The 18,978-nt window shown below is 46.2% G+C and overlaps 1 protein-coding gene across 6 annotated transcripts in view; it reads left to right on the plus strand.

Annotated features, from left to right (window-relative positions):
- ACSL4 (acyl-CoA synthetase long chain family member 4) overlaps nucleotides 1-18,978 on the plus strand; it is a 492,223-nt gene that overhangs the window by 300,658 nt on the left and 172,587 nt on the right. For all 6 annotated transcript variants that reach the window (XM_069612616.1, XM_069612617.1, XM_069612619.1 and 3 more), the window contains exon 12: nucleotides 15,991-16,065. In XM_069612616.1, the coding sequence (XP_069468717.1) occupies nucleotides 15,991-16,065 (75 nt within the window). The remainder of the gene's footprint in view (nucleotides 1-15,990; nucleotides 16,066-18,978) is intronic.

Raw genomic sequence — 18,978 nt, forward strand, 5'->3', positions numbered from 1 at the left:
ATGAGGTAGTGGGAGGTGGTGGTGTGGGAAGGTGCTCCCAGGAAAACCCGTGTGTACCAATTTAAAGGGTACTTTTTTGCAGTGAAAAAGGCTCTGATCAGATCGCAGTGTTATGGACTAGGAATGCAGTAGTCCCTACGGTGAGTTTCCTTTTTTCCTGCACACTTCACCTTACAGTGAAGTGTGGTAGGGGGCAGTGTCCGTGTAACTGTGTTACTAGCATGTGTCCAGGATGAGTGTTTGGCAAGGGATGCTTATCTACAGTTCATTTTGTTTGACTCGTGCACTCTTGCATTTTACCAGTTAATGCCAAATAGAGTACCAGATGTCTGTCCCACTAGATTTTTGGCTGTCCTTTGGTAATGTTTGGCCTTCTTACTGCCCTCACCCCTTGGAATTGCCATAGATGGAAATCATTATCCCGGGCAAAGCAGCAGTGTTTGTGAGCAGATGTGGCCGCTGGGACTATCTGATCCCAGTCCACATCCATCCCAAAGTTTCTGTTGCTGGGCAAATATGTTGGCCAGAGGCTGTCTAGAATTGGACGGCCCCTGTCAATTTGAATTTTGAATGGTGCTTATACTTTGGGCTACTCCGCATGATTGCTGGATAAGAGGACAACACCTGCAGCCATTAATCAGTCATTGAAGCCAAGACACCTTCCAAGAGAAGCATCCTGCTGAAGACTTGGACTCGTCGTTGGAAGCCAGCAGCACTTTGTTCAGCTGACCAGGTGAATCCCTGCCGCTTTACTGATCTCCAGAAGGCCTTCAACAGCAACCCCCCCCCCACCCCACCCCCCCTGGACAGGTGGGAACAATAAGTCTACACCCCCTTTTGAGGACCTTTCCTTTGGAAGCATCCCAGAACCATGCTGTGGGCTGACCAGCTACTTTTTGGGCTATCTCAATACATCAGTTGTCCTCCCAAGTTGGGCCTTGGGATTTGTCGGATCCTCAACTTGCAAAATGAGACCAGGCTCCTTACTCTGCAGTTCTCCCGACACGAAGAGGGGCCTTGCGGTACCAGTTTTTTGATTCCGCCATGAGGGATGAGTTTTTCTGTTCCTCAAAGCGGCTATTGCTGCTTGCCCCTTTTTGTGTTCTGGATCTCTTAAGGTAGTTTCCGGAGTGGTGGGTATTTCTTCAGGCCAGTAAGTGTGCAGTGTCCAGAATCAATCCATCACATGCAGAACTGCCAACTAGCCGGATTCAAAACAAGACACCAAGTGACCCCTGAAACCCAGACTTCCTTCATCAGAACCAAGGCACAAGAAAGAGACCCAGTGATTTGATTAAATTCTACGATGGTCCCTGTGTGAATCTGAGTATGGTGCATGAGTGAACCTACCAGTTACTTCCTTTGCTCTAGCTTCATATGGTTGTAACAGGTGTAAAGTCTTTACCCTACCCTCCCTTACCTTATTTAAGACTTGGTGTTCTGGTCAACAACCTTATCCTGGGCTTCCTCTAAGGTTGTTTGATTGGGAGAGGGTCTTCTGAGAACTTTGAGACCCTTACGAAACTGCCTGGTGGCTTTGCCAACTCTTGTTTATACTCTTAAATACTCCTACCGTTATGAAGAGAACTGCATTGGGACCGGTGAGTCTGGGGCATTAGGCCCCATCTTTGCTAGCAAGCAATGAACTTTTTAAGGTGTGGTAACATATGTTCTAAGGTTTTATACATAGTTTTTCTAATTTCTTTATTTTCAGCATGTTCTCCAACTAATGGTTAATTACCTGACCCTTTTCACTTGTTTTATTTTCCCCCAGTATTCTGAAACTGATCCTACTGTATTGTAAAAAGTGAAGTTGGTGCTCAGCAGAGCACACCAAAGTGAATGTATATAATGGAGAATGTTTTAGATTTTTACATGCCTGCAGTTTTTCATTGCTACTTTTGTCTAAGGCCTAAATGGCTGTAATTGTATGCATTCCTCCTAACTTGTATTAAGAGTGCCTTGTGTGTATGCTTAACTGAAACCTTCACCACTCGCACTTGATCAGTCCAAACATTGCTGCTCACACTATTCTGATAGACACTGCGGTTTTATTATACGTTTTTTTATAGCACACCTAATACCGAAGAGATTTCGAAGCGTGGATGTAGGATTCAAACCTGTGTTGCTTTTGGTTCCGAGATGTAACGCGTTGCCACTGAGCTATACTTTTGTTTTTGGCTGACTAGGCAGCGTTTAACAAAGGTACATTCAGAAAAATAAGACCATACAAACCAGTGACTAAAATACATATACGATCAAATATGACCTAGTTGATAACATTTTCTAATCTGAAAAAGCAGTGTACAAAATAAAATTGGTTTAAAACAACTAATATAACTTAACCCAAGTTAATTTCTCAAAAAACCCACCATCGCAATTATGTCAGAAGTTACATGGCCGCTCAAATATCTGTTCCACAACTCTATTTCATCCGAGATAGTACGGCAGTGTGCTAAGGATGTCATCAGAGGGGGACATTCCATTAATGTCTTGATGTGTCTATAAAAGCTCCCTCGCACAATCTGCATTTGAAGTCCCCTATTGTAATCATTTTTTATCGCAACAAAGGCTCCCTGTATGCAAGAGTCCACCGAAATCTGCAAATTCATTCCTAACAGACCTTGTTGGATAAACTAATGGTGCCACAACCCCAGATTTCTTATGGTCGGCACTCAAATGGTCTAGGGCTGGTAAAGAATGTAATATGTTGATCGTTTGAGCCCAGTACCAAAATTTCAACCGATGTTTGGTGTGTTGCGATCTGTTTAATTATTCACGGGAGGAGCCTATCAACGGAAGAAAATATTCACATTCTATCGGGAACTTCAAAGGGACGGTGATGGATTGACAAGATAATGATGCCCCAACATCGTCATAGTGTGGAAGCATCTGCAGTAAGGAGCCTATGATACAAATAGATCGATTGGAATTTGGGAGTTTCTTCTAAGTGACTGGAATCGTGCTTCGTTTGGCCCCGGAATATCGTTGCTCAGTTCAGTCAGATAAACCTCTTATATTGCCTCGCTAAAACCAACTCGTACTCGCTGGCTTCTTCGTCCGAACCGACGACTCTACGGTCCGGCTTCAAAAAATGTCGAGACTGCAGAAAGAAAATGTCGATAACGGATCCTCACAGGATCTGTTTGTGGTGCTTGGGAGTCGAGCACCATTGTTCGGAGTGTGAGCACTGCATGTCCATGACGGCGAAAGCCTTGAAGGAGCGCAAGGGGAAGCTCGAGAGAGGTAAGTCAGTCAAAACCTCGAAGTTTCTTCGGCCGGGTCGAGGCATTCGTCTCCTCGCCGTAGAAAGCATTCCCATCTAGGTCTCGAAGTAGCTCCCACCACTCGTCGAGATCTAGACACTCAAAAAAGAGACGTCGAAGATCCCCTTCCTCGTCATCTTCTGTTTCCCCAGAAAGGGTCCCCTGCCCCACAAAACACAGCTCTCGGGCTGAGTCGGGGGAATTCAGGAAAAAAATGCTAAGCGTCTTCGAGAAAGCAGCCTCGACCCCCTCGAAGACAGCTGAGGGTGATACCCTAGGTGAAAAACCCAAAAAATCAAAATGCTGCGAGTCGTTGCACCCGGCAAAAGAGTCCACCCGAGAGCGCCACGGGCCATCGGGTAGGAAGGCACCGTCTTCGTCGTCGAAGATCCCTGGATCGGCGCCATCGACGCTGTTGTCGAAGGGTTCTTCGACTCATCGGTCGATCGAGTCGACGCCGACATTGACGCCGATAAAAGAAAAAACCACGGCTACTTCATAGCCAACGGTTATACCCAGAACCTCCAGCACGACGCCGAGAATGTAGACATCCTCGAGTAGGATCCCGATCCTCTAGAGTTCCTCGAGGCCTCTTCCAGTTTTCTCGACGCCTTTCTCGCCGCCTTCGAAGCCTTTCACATCGGCGTCGACTACATCAACGTTTTCTAGGCCAATAATGACAAGTTTGGCTCCTTCTGCTTTAGAAATGGGTTTGACACCATTTCCGAGGACAGAGTAGCCCAGATTATCTTCAATCTATGAAGAAGGGGAGGATTCTGACCAAGAAAGACCTTTCAGGCTGCAGAGGACCACACAACCTGTTTCAGAGGATTTTACCTCTGAGGAAAGAAGGTTGAAAGACCTACAGGAATTGCTACATGAGGCAAGTGGATTGGACACTTCCCCAGAAGTGGAATTTGTCAAACCAGACCCAGGGGAACATGCCGAAACCCCCTATAGAACCCTGATGGCAAGAATTATTGAATTCATGGGTTGGTCTGCGCCTTCTCCTGTTTTTCAACAGGATGACCTTACAGACACTACTAGATAAAGGTCCACAGGAGGATCCTATGGTCCCTTTCCATAGGAAAATGTCATCAAATTAGGAAACTCCTGAGGTTATCCCTGCAGTCAATAAAAAAATTGTCAGCCAAGTATAGGGTAGCTGCGGCTGACCCCGAATATTTATCAAAACACCCGACTCCAGAGAGCCTGGTGGTTCTAGCGGCAACTTCATCAAGCAGCAGATCCGCTTATCCTACTGTTCCACAGGACAGGGATGACAAAAGGTACGATTCTATGGCAAAAGTTTTTTCTGCTTGTAGTATGGCGTTGAAATCCATCAACGCCACTTGTACGCTCGCCAGGTTCAGTCACACACTGTGGGAGTGTGCTTAATCAGCGGCTGACTGCATACCGGAAGGAGATGAAAGGGAAGCCTTCCTTAACATCATTAAAGATGGCAAAGATGCCATGTGCGAATCTCTTCAAACTGGCATCGATTCCGCTGACAGTATCAGCAGGGCCATGGCGGCAAGTACTACAATCCGCAGGCACGCCTGGTTACGAAATTCTGGCTTTGCTCCAGATGTACAGGCCAGACTTTTGAATATGCCCTTTGACGGCTCTTCTTCATTCGGTAAAAAGGCTGATGACAGTCTGGAAAAGTTGCAAACATCTAAAGCAGCAGCAAAATCTTTAGGAGCTGCAATCCGCCAAACTCCTTTTTGCCCTTCAGGAACCTCTGGGAGAGGAAAGTCCTTTCGCTATTCCGCATTCGGGAAAGGCAGAGGACAGCCGATTCAAAGAGGCCAAAGGAGATCCACCCGAGGTGGACGGGTCAAAAGTACTAAGGCCGCAGCAGCAGGTGCCTCTTTACCCTCAGCATCTGCATCAGCCGCCCCCAAACCACTCTGAGGTCTTTCCACACAACACCTGTAGGGGGCAGGTTAACTCACCATCTGACGGAATGGCAGGCTAACACAGGAAATACCTGAGGTTCGCAATTGGCGGCTCATTATCAATTTCGAGTTCTGCCATTTGGGCTGTCCTCCGCCCCGAGGGTCTTCACCAAGCTAATGTCGGTAGTGGCTGCAAGTCTAAGGAGGGAAGGGATCCACGTCTACCCCTACCTGGACGATTGGCTGATCAGAGCTGTATCTTCGGAACAAGTTCAGATCCAGCTAGATTATGTCTGCCACTTCCTTCACAAACTGGTCTTCTCCCTCAATTTAAAGAAGTCACAGATGATACCATCAGAGACTCCAGTTCATCGGAGCGGTCCTGGACACTTCCCTGGGAAAAGCCTCGCCACCAAAGGTGAGGGCTCAAGATATTCTGCAGATGGTCAACAAGTTTCAAAATGCCCAACATCTCCCAGCCTTCGACTTTTTGAGATTGCTAGGCCTCATGGCATCCTGCATCTTCCTTGTGCCAGAGGCTCGCCTGAGAATGAGATCTCTCCAGTGGACACTAAGAACCCAGTGGTCACAATACTCAGGAAAAATGACAGATCTCCTCTGGATTCCGGACAAGGTAGCCCACGACCTTCAATAGTGGGCCTATCCAGAGAACATCTTAAACTGTTTTGGCAACCATGGCCGGAGATGACGGTAGTCAGACGCCTCACTCACGGGGTGGGGAGCCCATGCCAACGACTTGACCATCAGCGGTCGTTGGTCTCCATCGGAATCCAGACTACACATCAACCTGTTAGAGCTGAGAGCGATCAGACTAGCGCTGAAAGCTTTCCTGCCATCAGTACAGGGGAGAAATGTCCTGATAATGACGGATAACATGGTGGCCATGCACTACCTCAACAAAACAGGCGTAGGGGTCACTGCCACTGTGCAGAGAGGCAATGCTGCTCTGGTTTTGGGCAATTCGGGAAGGAATCTCTCTATCGGCAGTTCACCTAGCCAGAGAGAAGAACTTGACAGCGGACGCTCTGAGCAAGCAGAGCAGTCTCCCACGAGTGGGAGCTAGCTCAGGAAGTCCTTCAAGAGATCTTCGCCCTTTGGGGAACCACTCAGGTGAATCTGTTTGCCACCAGTACCAACAGGAAGTGCAATCTGTTCTGTTCAAGGGAATTTCCCCCGAGAGGAGCTCTAGGGGACGCGTTCATGGTGGACTGGGAGTTTCCACTCCTTTAAGTGTTTCCACCAGACCCTGTTGTTCCTCAAATGATCAGGAGGTTGAGAAGATTCCAGAAAACCATGATCCCAGTTGCCCCGGACTGGGCCAGGAGAACGTGGTACCCGGACCTTCTGGATATGTCCATCTGCCCTCCAATCCGTCTTCCACTCAAAGAGAATCTTCTCTCACAGAAGGGAGGTCAGGTTCTCCATCCAGACATAAGAACCCTCAACCTTCACGCTTGGCTTCTGAAAGGTTGAGGTACAAGGATTGGGACCTCCTTGATGTCATGGAGGTGTTGCTTTCAGCCAGAAGGCCAGCAACAAAGTCTTTAGACAGCTGCCGTTGGAACAAATTTTGCAGCTGGTGCAGAGAGAACAATATCGACCCTTTTTCATGCGGTACACCAACGGTGTTATTGTTTGTACTCTACTTTGCAGATTCAGGCCTTCAAGTTGGCATTGAAAAAGGCTATCTCGCAGCGCTATCAATCTTCAAGCGCACTGCGGAGGAACCATCGTATTTCAAACTACCCTTAGTAATATTATTTCTCAAGGGATTAACTAAGATCTATCCTCCAAGACCATTCCAAGTTCCCTTATGGGACTTAAAATTAGTCTTAAATTTCCTAATGGGTACTCCCTTCGAACCACTCCACTCTTGTTCGCTGAGATTTCTCACTCTTAAAACTGTCCTATTAATAGCACTAACATCTGCCAGGAGGGTGAGCGAATTACAAGCTCTATCTTGTAAACCCGCCCCCCCTCCCAAAACCATTTTCCATGAGGACAAAGTTGTCCTACAGGTGAAGCCTAATTTCCTCCCAAAGGTGGTTTCTGAATTTCACATCACTCAGAAAATTACCTTACCTTCGTTCTACCCTCCTCCCCATCCGGGGAAAGAGGAAGAAAGGCTACGTAGGCTGGACCCAAGGCGAGCTCTAAGCTTTTACATTAGCAGACTGGCTAGGATTAGGCAAGCAGACCAACTGTTTGTAGGCTACTCAGGTCACAAGTTGGGACTACCCATAACAAAACAGACCATTCCCAGGTGGATTATTTTGGCCATTCTGGAATGTTACAAACTGGCAGGGAAAGAGCCCCCTCAGAATCTTAGGGCTCATTCAACCAGAGGTATCGCAGCCTCTTCGGCCCTCCAAAGAGGGGTACCGGTCCGAGACACATGTGCGGCTGCCACATGGTCGTCCGCACATACATTCACAAGATTATACAACCCGGATTCCTCCGCTAGTCAAGAGACCAGATTTGGCAAAGCCGTATTACATTTGGTCCATTCCTAAAAGGGATACAAGACATTCTTACTCCCACCTCCAATTACATGTCACTGCTATGGGAGTCTATCTAAGATAAGGAATACGTCGGAGGACACAATCCCTTCGAAGAACAAGTTACTTCTCACCTGGTAACGTTCTTTCGATGGGATGTTCCTCCGCCGTATTCCTTATCGACCCTCCCATTCATCCCCGCAGTAATACTTCCCTTGTGGTTGCAGCTCATGCTCCTTCAAGGTCAATAGCCAATTCATGCAAGACCTATCTTATGCTACAAAACGGAACTGAGCAACGGACGCCGCGTGTGGCTATTTATGGGCATGGTGACGTCGGCGCCGATACGGTGGCCGTCGAGGGACACCAACTCGGACGTCGACGCGCAGCGCCCTCTACAGAGAAATTTCCGAGGCCAGCAAGCTGGAGACGAATAATCTAAGATAAGGAATACATCGGAGGAACATCCCATCGAAAGAACGTTACCAAGTAAGAAGTAACTTGTTCTTCTCGTCTTATTTCTCAATTTTTTCCAATTGGGAGCCGAGGGCCAAGGACTGACTTACAAGATTTTCCACAATCTGTTGCTTTGAGGGTTTCGAGTTTAAATCCAGGAATTTGCTACTTCCAGTTTCTGTCCTTCCCACCATTGATGATCACAGCAGTTCATTGATAAATCATATGGCTTTAGTATAATTAACTAAAGCGTCAATTTCTGTGGACCACCGGGGGGTAAGATGGAACAGAAGAAAATCGTCCGCAAGACACCCAGGTCAGCTGCTGATTATTCAAACTAGCAGATGTGAAAGCAGCCTTCTCTAGGGTCTCTGCAGCATCGAAAGTGTGAATTAAATGGACAAGGCGCCAGCATGCACCCTTGGCTAACACCTGCGGTAGTATTGATCAGTGAGGAAACATCACCCCCTCTATTCAGGCTGACACTGATTTTGGAATTTTCATGAACAGCAATACTTTTTTTTTTTTTTTTTTTGTGAAAGCCGGTCTGCCATTTTCTTATGGAAGCAAAGAGTTTGCTTTCTGTATCCAGCACTGATATAGGGCGATAAATGCTGGCGTTGTTTCGATCTCCATGCTTGTAGATACGGATTAAGTTGGCAGTTTGCCAACTTAGAGGCAGTCTTTCATCTTTAAGAATCTGTGTAAAATAAAGGGTCGACATGGTGGCCTACGTAGATGGATCATTTTTAAATAGCAAGTTGGAAAGTTTGTTGGGGCCCAGGGGTCCTAGAATTACTGCTGCCCTTTATGATTTCAGCTATTTCGTCAAATTCTGGGATTTTTCCACTCATCCACGCTCCACCCCTGAGGGAGGAGAGGAGGTGGGATCAAGAGTCTTAATGGACCCGAATTTGGAATAGACCCACTGCTGTTCGCCAATTGGGTTAGCTACCAGTGACTCTAGATACGTTTGTGTTGTCTACACCAATGGCAAGACTTCTTTCCCTTTTAATTGCCCCTAGCTGGTGATGTAAATTGACAAGAGGATTACTCTTAAATTCCCTTCTTTTTTTTTTCCTCCTTTTCCTCTTGTGTGGACAGGCCCTGGTCAAAGAAATTGAGATGTTTATTCGGATGAACCATACTTCTCTCGTGAACATTCCCCAAAAGGTTGGACGATATGAATCAAAATGGTTTACGTTAAATGTCAGAATTTTCCAGTCCAATGTATTGGTTGCCATTTGCTTCTCTGCTCTTCTATGAACAATTGAGGCCTTGTGTGAATTCCAAGTTAATCGAGTTGACCTTTGATTAACAGAAACTGAAGAAGTTGGGGGACCCTGGCCTCGTCCGCTAGTCAATCGAACTCTGCGATTATCTCATGATCAAAGAGCTCTGTGGCTTTAACGTTAAAAGTACGACAATTGTACAAATGCCAATCAACATATGTAGTCGAAGATTGCATGTTTAGTCCCCTTAGACAAAGTGTTCTGGCATTGCAAGTCTCCCTGGACTGAACATTTTAGGCGAAAGTCCTAATGCTATCATGGAGTCAAGCCATCAGTGTCCATGCTTAATGGTGGCCGCGGTGCCGTTCTAGACCAAGGCAAGGGTTTCACTCTGAAACAAAGAATTTAAAACTCCCCCCACTCCCCCATCAGGATGCCACCCTCCCCAGATCAGCCATCCAGCCAACCTGAGATGAGGTCAACAACCTCTTCCAGAATAGCTTGGACAGTAGTCAGTTTATGATGCCAATACATGTTCAACAATAACACTTTGATTTTTTTTTTCCATACCACAACATGGTAACCTGGACTCATACATTTATTGGCAGTAACCATGTTATCGAAAGTGAACCCTGCAGTCTATTATTTCTTTGCAAGAGTGACTAAACCACCCGAAGGCCTACCCCTAAGACCTTTAGTGGTTGCGCAAGCGAAAGACACAGAACCATCCACTACAGGTGTTTCAGTTAACCAAGTTCCTGATTTTAAAATGTGTTAATACAGGAATAGTCCCAAATCAATGTGTGAAAATAAATTGGCATGCCCACAGCTATTCCAGGAAAGGATAGTAAATGTTTCAATATTCGGAACTGTTCCCTGAATAGTTGAATTCTGAGTTTGCTTAACCATGCCAATTACGATCCCTGCTGTATAGCTCAAACAAATCCCCTCCCATTCTATGTCTGGATGGTGCTAGACCAGTTTGGGAAACTCTTGGAAAAGTGTGCTTATTGGCCCCTCTTTTTACTGTTAAATGATCAAAATGAACAGCCTTCCTTCGGCTGACTTCCAGGCAGGATCCAAATCCCAGGGAAAGCAATAAATCAATTTAACCCAGTACAAAGTCATGTACCATTTGTGAGACCAAGGTTAGCATAAGATCAGTTCTACCTATGTGAGAGAATAGAATGCTCTCCATCGTTTGATGAAATGGCTTGTCGGACTTGGGAAAGTAATATTAAGATTCCACTGCGAAAAAACTTTTCATAAGCTGTACACGAGACCCTCAACCTTAAATCAATTGGTTTTCTGGGACCCTTGACCACGTGTGATACTTTTAACCCTTTGCCTTGAGCGGAATAAGTGGAGGGGGACGACGACGAATAAAGTTGGTCCCTCCGGTGTGCTTTTGTTCTCTGGCACCCTTGCTTGCCACCATTGTTCTAAATGAGGGGGATGCTCATAACGAGCATCCTCCCCTCTACTCTGTAGATTCCAAGGCTTTTTATTGGGGAGGGGGGTGGGGGGGGGGTTAGTCGGCCCCCCTGCATAATCAAATAACATTTCCCTGCAACCACCCCATACCTCATTGCAAATGGATGGGCAAGAATGGGCGCCTGAGCATGAAACGGGGCCAGGATGGCAGCCTGGAAGGCTATGGACTTGGGGCGCTCCCCCAAGTACCATCTGACGAGCATCGAAGGCTGGCAATGGAAAATCACACTGATACTTTTGTCGGAAAGACACACTCGCTTTGGTGAGCACATGATGCAGAGTGCCGCTGAACGCTTCCATACGGGGCTCCACTAGTGATTATCAGCAGAGTTCAAACGCCTGGAATATACTTGTGTCGCAATGTTTGCAAAATTGAGGGGGTTATTTATTGAGGGTCTCCCCCAGGAAGAGACACTTAAAAAAAAAAAAAAGCTTTGGCAATAGAATTCAGAACTTTCGTAGAGTCCATTTTTCTTTTTAAAGACATTTTGCCTTTTGCTTTTTTCTTTCAGCATGACACTTTGTGCCTTACTGGACATAGTATCTGTGATGCTGGAAATGCATTGGAGGGAAAGGGCCTCCCTGTCCTGTAGACCTTTTTCATGTGTTCTGTATAGTTTCCTGCCCAGGAGTCCATGTGCAGTCCAGCTTTTCCTTTTTGGTTTGGTGTACAAACGCTTGGGATACCCTGATGGCACCCATGGGTGGCAGTACAACCCTGTGCCCCTAGTGTATGTGGCCCACAGAGCAGGGTATGGGTAGGTGGCAGCTCCACGCTGAATTTGACAGGTGCTCAGAGTAGCTTTCATTTTGGGGATACCCATGCCCTGCCATTGGAATCAGTTGATTCCTGATAGACAAGATGGCACCTGTGGCCTCTTGCTTTCTATTGCCTGTTAACTTGTTTTTCCCCAAAGTCCTGGGAAGCCCTGCCTCTTCCCCCTGACTGGCTGTTGGTGGAAGTTCAATATATGGTATTGTGGGGGAAGTCCAGGCCAAACTGGCTGGAGCCTTCCCAGTGACTGTGTTGTGGGTACACCCTGTGGGTGGGACCGGGCTAAATGGAGTGTGACCAATATGCACTTCTTGTTATGGGTGTCTGGTTTCTGGTATGAAATACGATGAGACAGCCCTGCCCGACACTGGTATGAATGCAGTGTGTAGTGCTGATTGGCTGGGTACTTGTCCCAATACACATTCCTTGTGTGAGTGTCTGAGAGGGAGGAGAATGGCCTGAATGCACTGTGAGCCTGATTGGCTGCCTGACTGCTGAATGCCCTTCTGAATGATTGGTTGCCTGAGTGTTACCCAGCAGAATGAATGAGACAGAACAGTAGATCTCGGGGCTTCTCACTGCTCGACATTGTTCAGAAGCTGAAGTTGATACTTGATGTTCATCCTTGAAGCCCAGCTGGAAGACTTGCTGCTGCATTAGCTTTGATGCCATCCGAAAGCTGAGTTTGTCAAGGACTGATCCGAGAGAGGACCTGGCCAGGAGACCTCTTCCTGAGCGAACATCATGCACTGCTAACCTCCGCCAAAGCTCCCTGGAAGTCTGTCACTAGACAGGTTGCCGACCGGAGACTGGGGCCGCCGAGGAGAACAAAGGGAAGCACCGGACATTCCATCCTTCATCGAACAGGGTTTGCAGGTTTCCTATAACCGCTGGAGGCCCGTCAAACGTGTGTTGCCCAGAAGCGGGAAGCACTTGACATCATGCCAGCGAGCCGCAATGCTCCACCTGATTAAGACACTTTGAATCCAAGGATGCTCTCGCCAGCACCGCTGACCGCTTTGTCCGGCCGGAGAAAGTTGATGCCACCGAGGAGCATCCACCGGTGGGTTGCCCACCACCCAATGACTGCATAGACGCCGTATAACTCCACTCCCTTGCTGGCCCAAAGTTCTTCATAGACTTTGCGGCAATGACCCATTGAACCTTTTCATCAAGACTCGACGCTAAGGTTCACCTTCGTCGAGGCCTATCGACGATCCGTGGCTCCTGCCTTAAAGGAGGCCACTCGAGAAGGATCCATCGATGCCTCATCGAAGAACTCTGCTATTCCAGGTACATTTGGGGTGGTAGAACTATTTTAGAAGGAAATAAGACTCATTGAACAATATATGGACTGGGCTTGTATCATAACTTTATCTACAGGTTGCCCTGGTTGGGGGGGGGGCTGCATACAGAACTGTACCTAGTGGTAGGGGCCCGGTGTTCTGCCTATTGTGTTAACCAACCTGCATTCCTATGTCTATTGTTGGTTCACATTAACTGATTTGTATGACATTTGAATGGAGTACAGTTCATGCTTTTTAAAGGAGTCCAAGAATAACTGTGGTACCACTTAGAACTGTATATATTTGCCATTGTAGATTAACCTGAGCAGTGTTGTTGCGATTTGTGTATATAACCTTGAACCGTCTTTATATAAAGACTGTTTTATCACTAACAGTGTGTGGACATTCCTTTGTGGGTGCTTGGGGACTACACTGTACTTAAGAACTAGCCCGCATCACCTCCTGAGAGCTAGGCTTTGATTGCTTGCCCACATTTACCAAATAGAGAATCTTTACTGGGGTCCTCTGTATTCCTGTTCTCTGTATGGCAGAGGAGAGGCACAGACACTCCCCTCCAGTCGTTACAGTATCTGCCGAGTCTGACCTGGGTGTCTGCACCCTAGCATTTAGCTTGTTTGAGAGAAATAGATTGTTCTTTGAATGGAACTCCAAGAGTTAAGTCGACCTGAGATTTATCTGGACAAGTCGGGCTTGCCAGTTTGCTGCGACCCAGCCATCGATGGAAACTTGCCCCCCCCCCCCCCCAGATTAGGTCCACTTTTTGGGCATGTGCATTTGAATCCCTTTGCAGATTTTCATAGAGGGAAAGCAAGGCACTCTGAACATTATTTAATTCAGTTATCAGTGAGTCAGAGACCCCTACTATGGGGATCTAAGGTTTTAATTACGTGAGACGACCTGCTTTGCTGTGTGGGGGCAACCATAGATTCATAGGAGGTAATCAAAGAGTGTCATTTTTTTGAGCTTCTGAAATAAATGGGGGGGCGCTTAGTCTCTTGCCTAGAGGTCGGGCTTCCAATTCATCTGAGGATGTCAAATCGATGCCCATCGTAGGTGCCAGATGTGCATGGGTCATAAGCAGGTCTCCGAGGTGGAGGCGTTGTAGGAGTGGAGTTCTTTTTTGAGTGTTTTGAAAAGTATGAGCTCGTCAGCTCAGTGGCCTTTACGCAAGCTCCACCCTCTACATGATTGGTAATAGTAGCAAATTTGTTATCAGCACCACAAGAAGAAACTTCTTTAACTGGTGAAGGAGGGAGTAGATTTAAATTGAAACGCAGCCAAAGAATCCAACTCCTCTGATTAGTTGGCAAGGTTTTCACACTACTCAAGATCCATTCAATCCATATTGCAAGCAGAATAAACTGATTCTCTGTGTGCAAAGGCTAATTTGAACCCTGTGAGAGCCACAAAAAAAACTGCAAGAGGCAAAGGGGAGCTCAAAGGCACCAGGCCTGCAGACTCCCCACATAAAATGCTGAAATAATTGACAGCAATGTTTCCACATTCCGCATAGTCAAAGGATCAATTACAAATGTGTGATCTGGATGTTCTAGACCGACCGCAAACCAGTAGAGCGAGACACAAGACAGGCAATTTCGAAGTGCATGGTAGGTTGGAAAAAAGCAACGTAAATCCGTACTCCTCCTCAGTGTGGAGAAAGAGTTGAAACCTTTCCAATAGCAGTGTGTCCCATGGAGACTGCCAGACTACGGTAACGCTGCTAGAACTCTGCTATACTAAATGTGCCATAGGCAAACGATCTAGGGAAGTGGCCTCTCAATTTGTCGTCCTGGCGTGTTCTGAAAATCCATCTCAATGGCTGCTCCGTTTGAGCCTTTACACTCCTGCACCTTGAGATATTGCTCACCTTGAAGGTGATTTTCCTTGGTGAAATCTCTTCTAGGTGTGCGAGTGAGCTCCAGGCTCTACTAGCTCCACCTCCCTGCCTGGTTTTCTCCCGGGAGGAGGTTACTCTTAAGATCCGACATGTTTTTCCTCCACATGGGGGATTTTCATCTCTCATAGATCTCTTATTTGCCTCCACCTACTCCGTCTAAGACAGAAGTTTTACCGCCTGTTCCCGAAGCGAGATCAGTCCTGTCTCGAAGACTAGGAACATCAGGAAGAGAGTCCAGCTAGTTGTTCCAAGGGTCCCCCTGCAGGTTGGACTGCTGAAAAAGGTCCTGTCCAGGTGGATGTTCCTCTGTATTTTAGTGATCTGGCCAGGAAATGTACTCCCGATATCCTCGGGCACATTCCACCAGTCGCCCAACATCTACTGCAAGCAACAAGAGTGTCCCTATGCTGGACATCTGTCCGACTGCTACATGGTCTTCCCTGCCCAGGTAAGCTCAGCAGTGTCTGTGCAGGATGCTCGTTTTGGTCGAGCTGTCTGCCTGAGTTTCCTGGTGTAGTTGATGTTCTGCTCCCTCCTCTAGGTTGTGTACTGGTATGGGAGTTGGGTACCTATATAAGATGAAGAATCTGTGGGAGGAATACATCCATTAGAAGAACAAATTACTTTAATCTTGGCAATTTTCTTTTATGGGTTCATCTGTCCTTTCACATATTCCTCAGCACCTCTGAATCTGCCTCATGGTGGATATCTCATACCCCTGTTATGCGGTCCCTCAGCTCTTGAGTACTTGCAAAAAGGTGGAATACAGTTCATGTGGTGCGACCTGCTTCTCATATATACTGGCCCTAGTGTCCTGCCTGGTGCAAATCCAGAGCAATGCTGCACCCGCTGGTGATGGTTTTCGAATACAACTGGTGCTGGAAAAGTTACATCTAAGAAGAGTCTGTGGGAGGCAATCGGAACATTATCAAGAGGTAAATATTTGTTCATACTTTTTCAAAATCCAATGTAATTACTCTTCAAAGGTTGACATGCTTTTAATGGTGATATATAATTTACTATATAGCCAGTAAGCATTTATTTTGATTTGACATGTAATGGATTTGTTCTCTTGACCTGTTTGCATATAAATTTCCGTTTGATAATTGGTACAGTTGTCAATTGTAACTTTTTTGTCCTTAGTTGCAGACTACAGTACAGGCAGAGTTGGCGCTCCACTTATTTGCTGCGAGATTAAGCTGAGAGATTGGAAAGAAGGTAAACATAAGCACTTTTAATTTTTGTTTTTAAACCCATACCCCACTACTTCTCTGAATAACATATGTTCGAAATGGCAGATTATTGTGAATGGGCATGCCTCTAGTTAAAAGGGCCAGTTCCTCCCACTAGTGAAAGTGTCACAATTAAACATGCTTGCTAGTTTCTTTAAGGCTGTAATCCCTGGTAATCAAACAGTCCCTTTTTTATTTCTTTCATTCAAATTAGCTTTCAAAAGAATTATGCAGGAACATGCTAACATGTCTGCAGTTTTGTTGTTGCCTCCTGCTTGTGCAGTCATTGAATGCAAAGCCTGTCTGACTGTCTCAAACTTGTTTACCTTGGTCATTCTGATGCTGACAGTTAGGAATGTGTAAAGGGGGGGGGGGTATTAAGAGGGAGTTGGTGGCATAGCCAGCGCCAACTTGTGACTAAACTTTCTTGATTTGAGGGGCAGAATGGACCCCAAAAGTATGCCACACCTGATGTACTGTCTGCTATTGGATGAAAGCAGCCATCTGATAAGGAATGCTTCAGAGTTCAGTTGAGGAGCCCATTGCAGCAATGAAGTAGGTCCATTTGTTGAGAGTAGTCCTAGTTTTGATTCTAGTGCCGCCTGTAGGGCTCCTCAACTTTTTTCCTCTTACCTTTTCAGTTCACATTCTTGGTGTCCAAAGTTTCACTGCCTTTGCAGCCCTTTTACCACCGGGCACCAATGTGTTAAGTCATGATCACAGCCATTTTGTATTTTAAGGTTCCCTTGGTTCAGGGCACCTACTAGGTGGCATCAAATTCTGAGCCAGTATGGAGGCTGGCCAGTGTAGGTCCCAAAGGTCTTGTTGGGTGTTGTCTAGGCGTAGTCAGTCCTACTGAAAAACCTGTATGGTTGGTAATCTGAGCCTTTGCACCTAGGGAGATTGGTGGGCTGGCCACTTGCCAGACCCTCTTTGCAGTGGTACGTAAGGCCACACCTGGTCCCTTCTGTCTCTCGTTATGCCACTTGAAAGAAGCTGGTCTGCTGATGGGGTTTTCACACAGGGTTAGTCACGAGCGGCCTGGGAAGGAGACAGAGGAACAATACTGATGGGGGGGGGGGGGGAGGGGGCGGACAGATTTTTTAGCCTAATTTATGGAGGGGATAGGGGAGCAAGCCTGTGTTGGCTGCCAACTGTGGAGAGAGCATACCTGTCCTAGGGTCACATATGGACCAGACCTCGGCCAGAAAGTATATATTCGGTTTGTGATTTATAAGAAATGTTAAATTGGTAACCATCCAATTTTGATGTGATCAGAGACCATCCTGAGGAAGGTGGGCAGTACCTGTGTAGGCCACTTAAACCAGTCAACCTTTATAATCTGTCGCACAGACTGAATTTCTGCTACACGTGTCTAATTTACGTCTTTGTAGTGTTTATTTTAAGTAACCCTTCAAGGATTGAGACACCATGGGTCCAAGAAGAATAAGGTAAAACTTGCAGAACATGGTGGCTCTTATGTTGAGTGTGATGGCATATATGTTACTTGTTGTGATGGAAAGAAAAAAGCACAAAAACAATCCCAACAATTGGATATAAATGGGTCATGAGAGGGCTAGGGGGTAGATGGTGTTAATTCAAAGAGCAAAACAAACCGACTTTCTTCTTATTCTAGCCTTTTCATAGGCAGCACACCACCGCAGCCCTAGGTACAGAAGGTAGGGGTAACTGGGATAGCTAGAGGTGTGTACTGTCTTTGTTTGGTCAACTTGTGCCACTGTAACCCTCTCTAGTACTGAATACATGAAGTCCAGTGTGATATAAAGTGTCTTGAATTACTTGGGGTTCACTGTTTCATCTTATTCATACCGTTTACCAACGGCAGACCCCTGAAAAACCAGTGCATGGTTGCCCCACTTGAGGTTTTGTTTCCACCGTTTTTGTCATTTTTGTAACATTTACCTGACCATAATGGCTCGGTATAGTGGTTTGGGCACATCCTGGTGCAGTATTTCTGCAACTGGAGGTCTGGCCCTGGCTTCCTGGATCCTCCTGCTTCCTCAAACCCATGCACTGGAACAGTTTTCTGGGCCTTTTACTGAATGTTTCCTGCATTTTTACCTCTGCCTGCTTAGTGTTGGAAGATTTTGCTGCATGAAAGAGCGCTAGGACACCAGCATTTACTACCTTATGTTACTCTGGATGCCTTGGGGTTTCTGAAATTGGCATCCCCGTTTTGGGATAGTTTTCTGCTGGGCTGTCACGCTGTTGTCCACAGAGCTACTTGGATCAGTCTTTACGGGTTGCTTTGTCTCTTCAGTCATCCTTGCCAGATTCTTTGCTTCAGGCTTCAAGGTCGACATTATGGGAATGCAGTTTGTTACTTTCCTTTTTCATGTAGTTCTCTGTTAGTAAAGATTTTCTTGTAGCAAACTTTCCCTCCATAGTTTCCTATGGAACGCCACCATTTGTTGCTGTTTTTATCCTATCCCGATTTTTTTTTTTTTTTTTTAGCGAAACCTTCAGCTTCATTTCTTATTGTTATGGGTGCAAGGAAATCTAGGTTTACCTTTTTGAATTCTTGTACTTTTTTAAAATTGCCCACTGCACTTTGCAGAGCTACTTTTGTAATACACTAGCTTTTTACACTTGGGATTTTTGGTTACTTTTTATGTGCCTTAAGACCATCTGGTAGCAGCAATTTTTCCATTTTTGTGTTGTGCATGTTCGGGTTTACCATGCATGGCTATTAAATGTGGCTAGTGCCCTAAAATGAGTGACACAAATTTTGCTTTTTCTGTGGCCATATTGTAGCTTGGCCTTTTTGTGTCAGGAAACATTTGTGGAATAGTATGCATTTGTGTGTGCGCCGCCCAGGAAGGGAGCAGGAACTGTCTACACCCATGGTGGCAGAATATGTAGCTGTTTGGCAAATGTG

The sequence above is a fragment of the Ambystoma mexicanum genome, chromosome 5p (genome assembly GCF_040938575.1).
Source record: "Ambystoma mexicanum isolate Mex_15411 chromosome 5p, UKY_AmexF1_1, whole genome shotgun sequence".
Lineage (NCBI taxonomy): Eukaryota > Metazoa > Chordata > Amphibia > Caudata > Ambystomatidae > Ambystoma > Ambystoma mexicanum.